The sequence below is a fragment of the Oenanthe melanoleuca genome, chromosome 2, assembly GCF_029582105.1.
Source record: "Oenanthe melanoleuca isolate GR-GAL-2019-014 chromosome 2, OMel1.0, whole genome shotgun sequence".
In the NCBI taxonomy this organism is placed as follows: Eukaryota; Metazoa; Chordata; class Aves; order Passeriformes; family Muscicapidae; genus Oenanthe; species Oenanthe melanoleuca.
The window spans coordinates 48,284,398-48,299,309 of NC_079335.1; the positions used below are offsets into that span (position 1 = coordinate 48,284,398).

Genomic DNA, 14,912 nt, shown 5'->3' on the forward strand with positions numbered 1-14,912 from the left:
GCCTGGAAGGGCAGCCATGAGGAAGTGGGGCAAAACAGCCCCATGGAAGTGTGTCCCTGCTGTGAGAATGGTCCATGTGAGCCTTCCTCACCCAGCACATCACTTTCTGTGTAAGAAACAGAAGGAATCTCAGGGCTTGCATAATTTCTTAAAACAAAGCAACTGAAATTCTACAGGAAGTGAGTGGGAGTGTGAATAGACATCAGGCTGCACTGCTTTTGTCTCACTGTCAGCTCTACAGCAATTTTAAACCCCCACTTGGCTTGCCTGTTATTAACTAAGAATATCTTAGTCTAACATGGAAGAGAGGAAAAGTATCTCAGCAGCTGTTAAATAAATGGCTGAAAGGATGCAAAAGGATTCTTTTTTAGAGAAAAGCCTGATCACTTCTCAGCCTGAAGGAACTGGACAAATTTGCTTTACAGTCTGCCATGAGCAAAAGTCTTATTTAAAATATTTCCATAAGCACTGATTCCTATTTTAGGCATTTTCCAGAGGTTTCACATCCTATTTGTATAGCACCACAAATTACTGGCAGCACTTGACAGGCAGTCCTCGGGCAGCTGCTAAATTGAGCAGTTGGAAGAGTTTCTTTCTACCTCATACCAACTCACTGTCATATACCCATAGGTATACATTGTGTTCTGAAAGGCTGTTTGCTATTCAAGCAATCTATTTGCCCATGGAGTTACTGGCTGCATGTATTTCTAAGCAGAATTTCCATTAATTGCTGTTCAGAAGTACAAACAGCTGAATCTCAACCCCTAGTTGTAATATACACTTTTCTTGAAGCATACACAAGGGCCCAGAGTGGCCAAAGCATATGAGACAGTTTCTTCCTTAAGGATACTTTCTGTAGTGATCTCTCTTTGCTGCCTGTGCCTTCTGGAAGCTCATGCACAACTATGTGTGTGCTTTTACCTAATACAGTGCAAAAAAGATGATATAATGTGTCCTGAACAGCTTATTTTGTGAAGTTGGTAGTGAGCACAAAGCATGGAAGGGTCAGGGCAAGTAAGGTCATGGACAGCAGCAAGGTTTTGTGCTGACCGCCTTTTAGTGTGAAAATATAATTAGGAGAAGATAATTGGGAAGAGCAGGAGTAAACAAGGGTTTGTTTGTGCTGTCATTAAGTTATCAAGTGGTGAAACAGTGTGTTGAGAAGAGTAGAGTGGATGAGAAAAAGACGAAGAAGGAAATGAGAGAGATGGTGGAGGCACAAAGGTCATTTCTGTAGCCAAGGATTGGCTGGGCTGAGAGGTGTGATGTGGGCTGACTTGGAAGAGGTGCAGCAGGGCATGCACTAAGCTGAAGATTTTAAAATGCAAACAAGAATTTTAGTGCCTGGAATGAAAAATAAGAGAACATAGTGGGAGAAGATGAGGCCAGGTTTAGGTCTCATTGTGTGCATTAAGATTCATTATGTAATCCAATATTATTTTTCCCCCGTTTATTCAAGTAATATTCCAATAAAAATAACCAAATCGTGCTACCACCACGACATCATAAATTTCTGTGAAATTGAAAATACCATTCCAAGAGTAGAAAGCATGTTCAAATTTTGTCAAATGTTCCAAGAAAGAGGGAGGGAATTAATTTCAGCAAGAAAATTCTGGACATATAGATCATCACAGCTGAATTTACTACATTTGCCAAATTTGTTAACCTTAAATTTAACTTATGTTAGCTTCTGTTGGAGAAAAATCAGAGAATCTTTCAAATTCTGGTTTTCAAATCAGATCAAGCATGCTGAATAAGTATTAAGGCCTGTTCTGCAGAAGAAGCAAAGCCAATATGATACTTATTTTCCAGCTGTTATACAGACTTAGCCTGCAATAGTTTGGGAAGGACATCAGTAATACACAAATGTACTGAAACAGGGAGAGAAAACATAAAGAATCTTTATTTTTCATTCCAAACCCACTTTCACTTGAAATTACTCTAGTGACCTCGTTACCTGATGGTGGTAGGAGCTTTGTGATCATAGACACATAGAATGGTTTGGGTTGGAAGGGACTTTCAAAAGCCATTTAGCCCAAGCCCCCTGCTATGAGCAGGGACATCTTCTAGATCAGGCTAGGGATACCCCACTGCATGCAAAGCTCTCCCCTACAGGCATGACTGACTCACTTACTTGGGAACTGGCGCTCGTGGCTCAGAGCAAGCAGGCGTTTCATTTCTGCAAAAGACATAAAAGAAGTACTATGAGGTGTGTGCATGCCTTTTGGATCTGAGAGACACAGCAGCAGGGAAAAACAGATGTGAAAGCAAACTAGGCATGCTTAGTAGGCATTGTGTCTACCTTCCTCATCAATTGTGTAGCTTGATGAAACTCCATCAGTGTCTGTAACAATACAAGAGTAAATTCCCAAATCATCTTCTCCAAGATCCTTAAAGGAAAGTTTTGACCTATAAGAGAAAAAAAAGCGTTGTGATGAAAAGGTGAAATCCATCTGAACCAAACTCCTCCTTTCTGTCTGTAATACCAGATATAAATACCCTTGGGTTAGGTTTTGCTCTGACTGAGCAGACAAATGTTTTGCTCTGTCACCTATAAATAATAGTAAGTCCTACCATGTGTGGTACAAATGCTGATGACACCAAAAGAAAAAAGGCATGTTGTCAAGTCTTAGCTGACCTTGGAAGGATACCTTAGCTAAGATTCCATATGGCAGCGCCATGAGTGTGCTGGCCACTCTTTCTTTCTATATGGCTCCTATCACTAGGAGAGCACACAGGCCTTTCATGGGCTGAACCTGTGCATTCACCTTGTCTTCCTCTGGGAAAAGCCTGAAGAAACAGAGTAGGCTTGGAGATGTTATATAAGTTACTAAATCAGGTCATGGTGATGCCATCATAAGAAAGCCTTGCTTACTGCAGCAGTTCCAAAGATTACAGCTGTGTTACAGGGCAAAAGCATTTTGCAAGAAGCCAGATCATTTTATTATTTGGAGATTTAAAATAATAGGGATAGGAATAATAATAATAATAATAATAATAATAATAATAATAATAATAACAACAACAATAATAATAACAATAACAATAATAATAATTTGCCTTGACTGACAGGTTATAAGGTGATAGGGCACAGATTTTCTCTCCCTGTGCCTAAACATCACTAAAGTGCCTACAGAGGAGCAAGCTACATTTCTGTGCAAGCTACAATTTCCAAATGGTCTGGGTATGGATTTACTGGAGAACAGCATTCTCAGGAAGTAACCATCAAGTGACAGAGGCAGTTTTAACTCTTTCTGAGGAAAGAGTTGGATTTCTGTGACAGTCTAGATCTCTCAAACACGAGACTATTGCTGCCCCTGAGGGTCTTACTTTCCGCCTTTGGTGTCGACGTTCAGTCGAGGGTCGTCCTGAATTGGCTCATAATTCTTGGACCAAATGAACTTAGAGTCTGGAGACATCTGATCACATTCAAAGTTCAAGGAAATTACTCCATTGTCATCTACATCAACCACCACTTCCTTGGTTCCTTAAAGAGCAGAACAAGGCAATTTCAGTTTCTCAGAGAAGTCAGCAAACAAATTTCTATGGATATCATTCAGAGAGTGGATTGAGCAGATCCCTGCCATTTTGTCAGCTGGAACATAAATTGCTGCACTCATCAATATCCCTGGTCTTTGATTCACAAGAACAGTTCTTTTTCGAATCCACAGGTTAAAGCACATCATAAATCAGCTGGTTTATGTGCGTGAATCTAAGCATCAAAGCATATACAAGAGTTGCAATATTTGCTATGAAAAAGCCTGAAGGGGGGAACAAAAGCAAGACTCTAAATCCACTAAATGTCTGAGCTATTGAATAGCAATATTTTCCATGGCAAGGAGTAGTTAGAGCTTTCATTATCCAACATGGATTTCCTATTCTCTAATAGGGTAAGTGCTATACAGGGAATAACATGCAAATGTGAGCATTTGAAGAGGTGAAGAAGAGGAAGCAGCTGAGTTGCCCCAGCAGCCCACGTTTGTGACTGAGGCACATTTTTGGTGACACTGGCTTTGCTCAGGGAGGTTGGTTTAATTGCTGTGCTTGGCACCCAGCCCTGCTGCCGTCTGCACCATTAATCCTGGGCCCACAAAGGGAGTGAATATTTGCAATTAGCTGCTTAAGTCACCCACCCAGTCTTGCCAGTACCTTCAGTCGTTGAGCTGGATGGGGTGACACAGTTTGTCCTTTAAAAGGCCTTGGGGGTGAACCCTGGGTCAGCATCCTGAAGGTGCCTCTATTCTGCTCCCTCACACCCCAGTGGAGCTGAGGGAATTTCATCTGGGATTTGGGCAACCCAGTGAGCTTGTCATCTGTGGCATTAATGTTCATTTCAACAACTTGTCTGAGAATGTCAGAGAGAGCATGTGCACTGAGAGGTGCTGGAGAACATCCAGCCTTCTTTTCTGAACAGCTCTGAGCTGGATCTCACATCTGAATAGGGCACTCATGTCCTGTTACTGGGGCTAAGACAATTCTGGGCTGCCCAGAATACTAATGACATGCCTGCTCCACAAAGTATTGTATTTAAAGACAAGAGCCTTATTCCTGACACTGAGATTAAATGCTTTATTTTCAGCATATTTCTTAGTGACCCTCAAGCAGAGTAGATTTCTGTGTTTCATCATCCTAGTACTATACACATTTTTTCCAGCACTGCAAGCAGCTCCTGTCATGACAATCTGTGTACACACAGCTTTCTTAGTCTTCACACTTTGCCATAAGCATTTAATGAAAGATGAGATTAATATTTCCATTTTGGTACTGTTATGTACCAGCCCTTGCAGCAGAGAAGCACATTAAGTACAAATATGTGATAAATGAAGTCTGAGACCTACAAATATTTTACTAGGCAACAGTGTACTTGCAATTTTTTGTTCTAATTTAATTTATTATATGCAAAATTCATCACTTGAAATTTCATTAGTGTTTAGTTTCCTCTAGGTCATTAGGCCATTAATCTTTTGATGGCACTTTATGTGACATGGAAAGAATAACAGCTGTAAAGGTGATTTGAACAATAGAATATTTTACATTTGTTTTAAAGCATTCTCATTATGATAATAATGTATAGCATTTATTTCCAGAAGTGATGATGGAATTTACCTCTAAAATTTATATGAGTAAAAAAAAAATGGTTTAAATTACTGACCACATTTGAAGACCTCACTCCACCAATCCTGCAAAGCGGACCCAAAGAATTTGCAATAGTACTAGCAGTCTTAATTTCCCTCCTCTAGATAGCTTGGTAGTTTCAATATATCATTCAGAGTTCTCTTAGAGACACAGTAAGAAATAAAATGCTTAGATGTCATATCACATCTTCATTTATCTGAGCATTTTGTTGCATTGAAAGGAAAGAAAGACCATAAAGCAGACATCTTCCACACACTAGAGGTAATGGCATCATTTTGAATACAGCCAGTCAGAAAAATTGAATGGGACAGAGTTTCCTCAATTTCTGAGGTTCAGGCCCTTCTCAGGTGGCTGGTGCAAGCCCATAATCTAATTTTGCTTTTTATCAAGAAAAACAAGGACTAAGGGCAGCAATGTGGAAGAGCTGCAATCTGCTCTTAGATTTCTCTTGTTTCCTGTGAGATCCACATATGCTGAAGTGCTTTTGTCAAAAGCCAAAGCTACAGATCAAAAGTAGCCTAGATTAGTATTTTTTTATGTGGTTGGGGTTTTTCACTTAATTTTAGACGATAACTGTACAAATTAAACATGGTTTTCAAAGAAAAGAAAGTGGATGCAAAGTATTAAATCATTCTATTTACACATATCTTTAGATAAATGCAACTGGAACCCTTTGTATGAAAGCAAATATTTTCATCTGTTTACATTCTTTGATCAGAAATCTCAGTTGTCTTGCAATTTTACACATTCACCAAAAGTAGCATTCCAGCAGGAACTATCTAGAGAGACCTGACAATATTTTTTCTCTATCCAAGATGGTAATAAAGGTATGATTCATTGGGCAGCACCAAAATATTTGTGGTTAGTTTTTTAACATTATGTGATTGTTCTTGACATTTTCATGGTTAGAGTGAGAAAGGTGGAAGCCTGCTCAAGAGGCTGTTTTATGAAATAATTGTTTTTAATAAGTTTTTGTCTTAATCCCTTTAAGAAGCTTAGTTTGGTGGATTCTGTATCAGCAAATCTCAGCTCAAAATATGGGTCAAGTAGATTTGTACACATAAGTAATTTTCAGTTTCCCTGAGCGTTCACTGGGCTAAATCCTCACCTTCTGGTGATCCCTCAGATGTCATACCTATGAACCCTCCTTCTCTAATGGTGAGGTCTGTAAAACAAATGTTCTGCTCAAGTTCACCTCCTCTGAGTGAGCACTGAAAATAGTGTACAATTTTTTTTGGTCATGTTGGTCATCTTCAAAAGAGTTTGTTCTCTGTTTTTTTTCACAATTGTAGTAACATGGCCAATTTAAAACACTTGAAGAGTGTTATCATCACAACATTTTATCAGAAGTATGATGCACAGATATTAACCCTCAATGAAAACAGATTAACAAAGGCAAAACTTTAGTATTAATAGTGGCTTAATTATCTTTTTAGAGGTGACTGCTGTATATAGGTGTTTTCAGGAATAAAATTTTAAGGTTTGCCTTACTCTGCTTGCAGGTGATAGAAATAGCCCTGGTGCATCACCAGCTTATAGATCTGTTCCCTATATTTTTCAAAGTTCCTGTTTCAAACACTTCTAATTCACATAATTACATGCCTTCTTTTTGTCTTTGTATCCCAATCTTACATGCTTTCAGTTGACCATCTACTCCTTCCAGTCCCCTTTTTCCATCCCAGCTCAATAGCAGCCACCCAGTCACCCTACTCTGAGTTTTCCAGTTCTCTTACAACCCCAGCTTCAGACCTCCTTTTTCAGGCCTTCTTGGCTTACAGCCTCACTTGAGGTTTAACTTAATACTTGTTAGAATTTTTGCTGCCCTGGTCATAACAATTAAGCATCTGTGAGAGTTGAGCAGAAGGATGTAGAAATGAACCTGGGGATCAGAAACTGGCAAAGGATCTCAGGGAAATGAAGTCTGCAGGTGTAGGAAGGAAATGTCAGAGGAGAAGAGGGTATATGATGGATCAAGGTTGAGTTGAACCCCTGTACCTTCTTATATCATGCTAACCTACACTAAATTTGTTTAAAATATCTGGGATTTCTTGTAGGACGCTGCACTTCTAAAATAGTCTACAGATGAGGAAGCCACAAGTCCATGCTTGTGTTTTCTGTTGGAGGCTTGGTGACAAAAAGGTGTTGTCTCTGAGCAGTCACCTGTTTTACTTGTATAGCTAAATAAACCCCAGGAGTTTTGTGAAGTTCCAGAGTTCCAGATATGGAGATGCTGCCTCTGCAGTGGCTCCTGTGTTTCTTGCTGGTCTTACAGACATACTGGAGCCAGCCTTCAAGGATCACTCCAACAAAGAGTTGCACTTGAATTCCTACTGAAAGTGGTCTCCAAAATGACTTCACTGTTCTTTTAAAGCCTTTCTTTTAAAGATCAAGAGAAAAAATGTAGTTTCTTTCATCCTTTCCTGAGGCACTTTGCATAAGAAGAGGAGAATGATAAAGCATGAACAACTGGTTTAATACAGAAAAGACAAAATTTACATCTGTAACATTGTTTCATTGAGCTGATAATACCTGGTCCTCTACTTATGCACTAACCTGTAGAGACATGCACATCTTTCAATTTTATTGTTTCTTTATATTCCTGAACCTGTAGTTACGATAAGAAAATCTGTTCTGACCTTAAAACATACCAGACAACAAACTTAAGATATGGCCCTCAACTCATAAAAAAGCTTGACTTGAGAAGGATCAGATTCTTGGCACGCAGCCTGCAGGTAAACACACTGCACAAAGAGGAACCTGTGTGAATATGACAGCAAAGAGGAAGTCTTTCTACCGAACCTGGTCGTGTTTCAGCTAGGACAGCATCTGTCACATCTGATGGCTTCCCAACGCCAGCCTGGTTTGTTGCCCGCACACGAAAAACGTAGCTCACACCTTGTGTCAGGCCACCAATCTGGAGGAACCAAATTAAAAAAAAAAAAAAAATTAAAAAAAAAAAAAAGTATATATAAAACACTGATTTTAATTTCACACTTTTTAAGATCAGTCTGGGTATTTGACAATTCCATTTCCTTTCTTGTTTTCTTTCTTTTCCAGCTCTTTTGTTTTTTTAAATTCAATTCCAGAGTGGCATGACATAACCAGTGTGACTTTTTCCTTCCATGTGTGCTAGTTAATGTTCAGGCAGAGTCATTGCTGTCATTGATTTCTTAGCAAAAGGAGCACTGTTTTTGGTACAGGATGTTTTTAACCCATGTACATTGACCTCTGAAACATCATAGTCTTTTACTGCAGATAAATGCTGGCTTGAAAAAATTAAATTATCAGAGTAATAAGTGCCAGCCACACCTATTTAGAAACAAGAGGGAATTTATTAGTACAGATTTAATTGCAGTGACTTGAGGAATTATACTGACATTATATCACCCTGGGATACTCCTTTAAAGCATATATGAAAGGATCACACTTAAAAATGAGTTGTCTTTCAAATATTCTGAAAAGCATAAAAATAGCAAATCTACTTCAGACTTGTCTCCAGAACTGTTATACTGCTGATCACTTTTTAGAAGCCATTCCACAAAATTATGTATTATATGGCCTACTGAGTATTCCTTGAAGTGGAACCATGATCAGCACAGGATGATGCTGTCTGACTGTGTCTGACTGGGGAAGGTTATGACTATGAAATCTGACTTCCCCAAGGTTATGCTGTTATGCCAGTATTTGAATTTTCAGCTATTTACCTTCAGGAATTTCTTTTGAAGGGGCTTTTCGTTGACACTTCTCCAGTGTTCCTCCTTTGCTTCAGTTTCCTTCATATCAACATAATAACCAACTATGGGACTACGACCAGAATAAACTGGTTCCTTCCACAGTAACACCAGAGAGTCCTTCCTAACTTCTGTGCATTTGACATCATGAGGTGGCCCTGAAATGTAAAAGTTGGGGTTGTGGTGTCAAAATAAATCCCAAAGGAATCAGTGCATAAGACTCCAGAACCAAAACCGGACAGAACCCAGAACTGTACACAGAACTTATATAACATTTAGCTCCTCTGTATCATACCTAGACCCAGTGTAAATACAACCCATGCCAGTTAAAAAGACTAACCCAAAACACAATCTAATTGGTTGAGATTGGTATCTTGATCAAATATTCATGAGCTTACAAAACGGAAAAATAATCCCCAAATTCAGGGAAATAAGTTAATTATTAAGCTAATGTGCTGCTTCAAGGACTGGTCTAAAGTCCACTGAAGTCAGTGGACTTCATTTCAATGAACCTTAAAAGGTCAAGGATTTGGCCTTGTAGTGATAGATTTAGACAGGGGATACAAGACCTCATTCTTCTCTGCCTTGTACCTTAGACAGGTATTTATGTCTAGTACTTAAACTAGAAAGCAAAGTGCCAGACACAGTAGAGAAACAAAAAAGGAAAGATAAAGAAAACTAAAGAGCCTGCTTGTAAAATGCTACAATTAAATAGGGATTATGTAAGGCATCACTGTAATGGTACTAAATCAAAGTGCTGATGATTCAAGCCTGGCCCTGAACTTCAGTGTCCCATTGACTCCCCTGCAAAATGCCTGCATTAGATTATCAGTCCCAGAACATCCCTGGGCTGTGTCCCACTCAGGATCCTACCAGGCACAGCAATGGTCCACTCTTCACACTTGAAGGGCTTGCTGGGTTTGGAGGGTGCCCCAACCCCTGCCAGGTTAGCAGCAGCCACCTGGAACTGGTACACCATGTTTTCCTTCAGGTTTTGGATCTGCAGGATCAACGAGATGGTACCTATTAACTTTGGATTAGGACTTCAGAAGAAAGTCACAATTGTTGAAGACATGAGCATGCTTTTAAGTGTGCCTGAGGATGGAGGCATTACTGACATCTTAACATGATAATTATCTTGGCTTTTCTTCTGATCAGTGGTGGAGCACATGTGAGTGATCTTAGCACACTCAAATTGCAACCCCCTTTTCCTATTGATAGGCACTTTGGTAGCCAGAAAGGAAACAGGGAATTGCTCAACAATCATCTTAGTCTGTCTCGTGGTATGGAGCAAGTTCATTTAAGGCAAGAGTTGTCCTCAGAGTGGGGTGAAACTCAGTCCTGGCATTGCTTTTCATTTCTAAAGCAGCTCAACGAGGTTGTAGCTAGAACTGTTTCTGAACTGGGTCAAGAACTGATCACAAAAGCTGTCACAGAGCTGGTTTCAGCACCAGCAAGCACTGGGATATCTTCACCAAGCCAGTAGGAATTCCATTTGTTGTGAGGTCCTAACTTACAAAGTATCAGACTGTGTCAATGAATTTACAGATGACAGCTGGTGCCAGACTAACAAATAGCGTACAAACAATTTTGCAGAAAAGTTTTAATAGGGCTAAATAAATTTACCATCATGGAATTAAAACCCTCTGAACAATTATCTGTACACTGAATCATAATTCATCCTAACCCATCTTTGAGATTTGATTTGAAAATACTGCCTGCTCCCCCAGCAATAACCGCAGTGACCTCTTACCCTGTATGCCCTCTCAGTGACAGCCTTGATGTTGGCCTCCTTCCATTTCCCAGGAACTCCATCAATCACTTCCCTGTAGTTCACGTAGTAGCCAGTAATTTCAGTTCCACCGATGGCTTCAGGTTGTTTCCAGCCCAGAACCATGGAGTCACGAACGCTCTCGAGCACCACGATGTCGTAGGGTGGGGATGGAGCAGCTGTTTGTGTGAGTAACACGTGAGCAGAGGGCAATACTTCAGCCTTGCTTTCACTTACCGTGTGCAGGCAGCTCCTACCCTGTGCTTCCTAGTTAGGACAGTATTTATGTGCTCAAGGGAAGTTTCTGGAACTGGAATAAGAAATGCAGGATAAAAGTTTCCACAAACCAAATGCAAAGTCCAGAATTAGTGTTCAGGATCCACTGATTTTGAAAAGCAGGCTGATACATAGCAAAAGAATGTGTTGCAATTGCAGCTCTGATGCAAGTGATCAGGACTCACTTTACTCCGTGAAAAATGAGGAACTAAGACTAATATTGCAGGAAAAGCAAAAAAAAAATTAGAGATGCAATGATTTTTTTTTTTTTTTGCAGAAAGCAAACCCCTTTTCACAATACAATATTCATTGTAGTTTACTTTAAAAAAAAAATAGTCTCACATTCTTTCCTCCCAAGAATTGCCTTTATCTGTTTCTTTTGTTCTTTTAAATTTATACACTGTGCACATTTTATCATTGCACCCATCATGTGATCTTACCTTAATGGAAGGCAGAGTGATCATAGGTACTGCAGTATGATCAGAAATGGAACATGTCTGTTACTGGAACTTACATTAAAAAATATGTGGCATAATCCTCCTTCTTAGATTTCTTTTTTTAACAATACAGAAATCATGCACTTCATCCCAACCTACTTTCTTCTGTATCTAGTAGGAAAATGCTTGACCATATCAAATATGTATCATACATGAAAAGCCTTACTTGTGCCCCTGAAGTCATACTTTGGATGGAAATCCCACATCATATAAGTTTCCTTTTGTGTGTAATGTTTTATATTGGTGTCAGCTAGGCCCAGGTGCCCCTAATTTATTTTCTGTTCAACATTTTGTGTCTCACTTCAGAGGCCTAGGAAGGAGTTTAGCTCTCTGGCCAGATACAGGACCTAAATGAAATTAAAACTCCACATATCTTGGGCAAAATGGGTGTTTAGGCACTGAAATGTAAAACATGGTTTTGTGCATTTGCCTATATATTGATATGTTTTCCTTCTTATGTAATCACTATTCATCAGAGATAGAACAACATTCATTAGCACAGTGTGTCAGCAGGTAAGATGTAGCTTAGGCTAAAATCCACAAAGGATCTTTGTATTTCCTAACAGATTTTCATGCTTACCATCATAATCAGATTTGGTTTCCTTCCCACATATATAAAACCCAGAGAACTAGGTAACCAGATTCCTGACAAATTACCAAAGTGATTTAGAAATGATATATCACCTCGGATACATTAATATGCAGTCAAACAAGCCCTTATATTACTAACCATATTAATATGTTTCACTTTCATTAACCACTAAGTTTGTAAAGTGATCTCTAATACCATCACGTGCATAATGATCTTAATGGAGAGTTGAGCACATAATTAATGGATTTGATAGAAGATGCATCACTGCAGAGCACGTCCACTTGTGGCACAGCTGAACAGAAGTTACAGCAGTCTGAAGTGGACCTACCAAAGCAGCAAAATCTATTTATTTCATTAATTCTCACCTGTATCTTTATTCTTTGTAACTTTTTCCACTGTCAAAAGATCCTTGGGTCGAGACTTACTTGCCTGCTTAGCAGCAACTTTTTGTGGTGCAGATGTGACAGCGTCCTTAACCATTTCTCTCGTGTTACTGTCTCCTGTACTCCCCAGTTTGCCACAGCTACTGGGAAGTGTCTCTCTATTAAATTTAGCATTGCATTTTAGCAAAGCATCAGTGTCAAAGACAGGCTGGGAGGCCTCATGCATGCCTTCCCAGCTGGTAGTGTGGGCTGTTAGTCCAGCAGCTTTACCACTCAGTTCAGGACACACACCAGGAAGCAATCCTCCCCCTGTAATTGCCAGGAAACAGCAAAGACATTTGGATTTAGAACACATCCTTTTTTCTTCATTTAGGCAACAGTGTTAAGAAATGCATGCAGTGAACTATGTAGCCAAAATATGACAAGTCACTGTGTTTATGCAAAAAATGTTAAGCTTGAATTCAAGAGAATTTGAAATGCATAGAATACCTCTCAACCTGCTCACAAATAATGCTTCTTAGGAAATAATGTCTAGCATTCAGAGCAGAAAAAAACATGTAAATTTAATAGAATTCTTACTTTGCCACAATTATTTTAGTATGAGATCTTCCAGGTCACATTTCTGATCCTATCAAGATGATCTCACAAAATTGCCCTAGGCCACATGTCTCTGCTCTAAGGTTGAGAGGTATGCAGCTTCAGTACAAATGAGAGTGAGAGTGTTGCAGACATACAATTTACTCTAGCCCAATGGTCTCATTAATCTTTATGGATTAGTTCAGGCAGTGGCAAACAGAAGCAATCCATCAGCAAAGGGAGAACACACAGGGTAGAGAAGGTTTACAGATGGCACATTGCACTATTAGGTTTAGTCATGGATACAAATTTCTTAGGAACTGACTGTATATAGGATGGTGTGCATTAGAGGTGATATACCAGATTACAGAATCATAATGACATTCCCATTTTCCAGGATACCTATTGAGTGAACTTGGCAGTGCTCTCATACAGTGGTTCACAAGAAACACCTGAAGAAAACTGGATGGTGAAGGTGAATAGTCTACAAGAGTGCAGTGAGTGTGAAACTATGTCTCTGAGACTATAGAATCTATGGATAAATTATTATTTGTGGACAACATTGTGAAACAGAGCAATTAATTAATTACTAATAATTGCTGAGAACATATTTAATTAATTAATTACCATTGAAAGGGGCAATGGAAAATGGCTTACCAATGGCTGCTTTCACCTCTATAGGCTCTGATTCCTGTGAAAATTCACTGAGTCCTGCTGCATTCACAGCTCTGACTCTGAAAATGTACTTCTCACCATTGCTGAGCCCATGGCAAATGAATCTAAAACAAGCCAGTCAAGGAATACTTAGAAAGTATTATGGAGAAAAGGAAAGTTTTAAGAGGGGGAAAAAATTATTTCTTCCATGATATTTATTCTGGTTTCTAAAAACCAAGGACAAACCATGACCACTTATATGAAGGTCAGAGAATGCACAATCTGGGCACCTCATTCACACAAAAATGTCTAAACTCATCTCTTTTAAGACACACTATTTCAACACTCTTTTCTTCTCGAGACTACATAAGTTTCTTTATTACCACAGGGTCTACCTTACTCTTGCCAATATATAAAATTCATACTTCCTAATAGAAAAATGTGAAAATCTGCACAGGTAAGGTCTGTATTTGCTTCTTGTGGGATACTTTCATGAAACAAGTAAAAGACACATGTAACACAGGCTCCCATAAGTCCCTTCCAATCATAAATGAAAAACTGTAAATTCAGAAAAATTACAAAGTATTGTACAGGAGCTAAATTATTTTTGTACTTCACTTTCTTACTTCAATACATGACAGTAATCCAAATTAGACAAATTATTTTATTTGAAGATGTTTACTTGATAGTCTAATTGTCATATAAGAAAAACCCTCATAAATCTTTTCTGCTGTCCACCCTGAAAACACAAAATTTCCAAAGACAGTAATCATTTATTTAGGAATAGATTTTGGTATGGAAATTTATTGTTTTTGTTTAAAACCCCACTTATTTTTCAATAGGTACTTTAAGTGTATTTTATTCCATGTTACTTTGGTTTTGTTCTACTTCACAATGTACTAATAATACCACTACCAACGCTGATGTCATGTGATGGCATATGAAGCAACTACAATGAGGAAAAAAAATCAAAATTTTATTTTGTGGTAAGGAAAAAAAAAAACCCTGAATCAAAATTTTCAAGGTGGAATTTTCCCTACACATTCTATTAGACTTGGGTACAAGACATTTGCTTTCACCAAGATGTGTGCAAAATTTCAAAAGACCAAAATATACTGCATAAGACAAACTATGAACTACAGCTAATGCTTTAAGATTGACTCAACCAGAAAAACCAAGAGTTAACAGCCTGTGCCTGAGTGCATCATACATTATATCACACTGACTAAAAATGCAGGGAAAGAAACCTATGCAGTGTACTTGTATCACAACATAGAGTAACTCAGAACTATATTT

General features: G+C 38.8%; 1 protein-coding gene across 4 annotated transcripts in view; it reads right to left on the minus strand.

The window, feature by feature from the left end:
* Nucleotides 1-14,912, minus strand: part of MYOM1 (myomesin 1) — a 75,487-nt gene that overhangs the window by 23,833 nt on the left and 36,742 nt on the right. For 2 of the 4 annotated variants that reach the window (XM_056485370.1, XM_056485371.1), the window contains exons 17-24: nucleotides 13,620-13,741; nucleotides 10,621-10,817; nucleotides 9,741-9,867; nucleotides 8,841-9,025; nucleotides 7,936-8,050; nucleotides 3,331-3,487; nucleotides 2,303-2,409; nucleotides 2,135-2,179 (exon numbers count right to left, since the gene is read on the minus strand). In XM_056485370.1, the coding sequence (XP_056341345.1) occupies nucleotides 2,135-2,179; nucleotides 2,303-2,409; nucleotides 3,331-3,487; nucleotides 7,936-8,050; nucleotides 8,841-9,025; nucleotides 9,741-9,867; nucleotides 10,621-10,817; nucleotides 13,620-13,741 (1,055 nt within the window). Of the gene's footprint in view, nucleotides 1-2,134; nucleotides 2,180-2,302; nucleotides 2,410-3,330; nucleotides 3,488-7,935; nucleotides 8,051-8,840; nucleotides 9,026-9,740; nucleotides 9,868-10,620; nucleotides 10,818-12,368; nucleotides 12,696-13,619; nucleotides 13,742-14,912 lie in introns of all 4 variants that reach the window. The other 2 variants (XM_056485369.1, XM_056485368.1) reach the window with 2 other exon arrangements.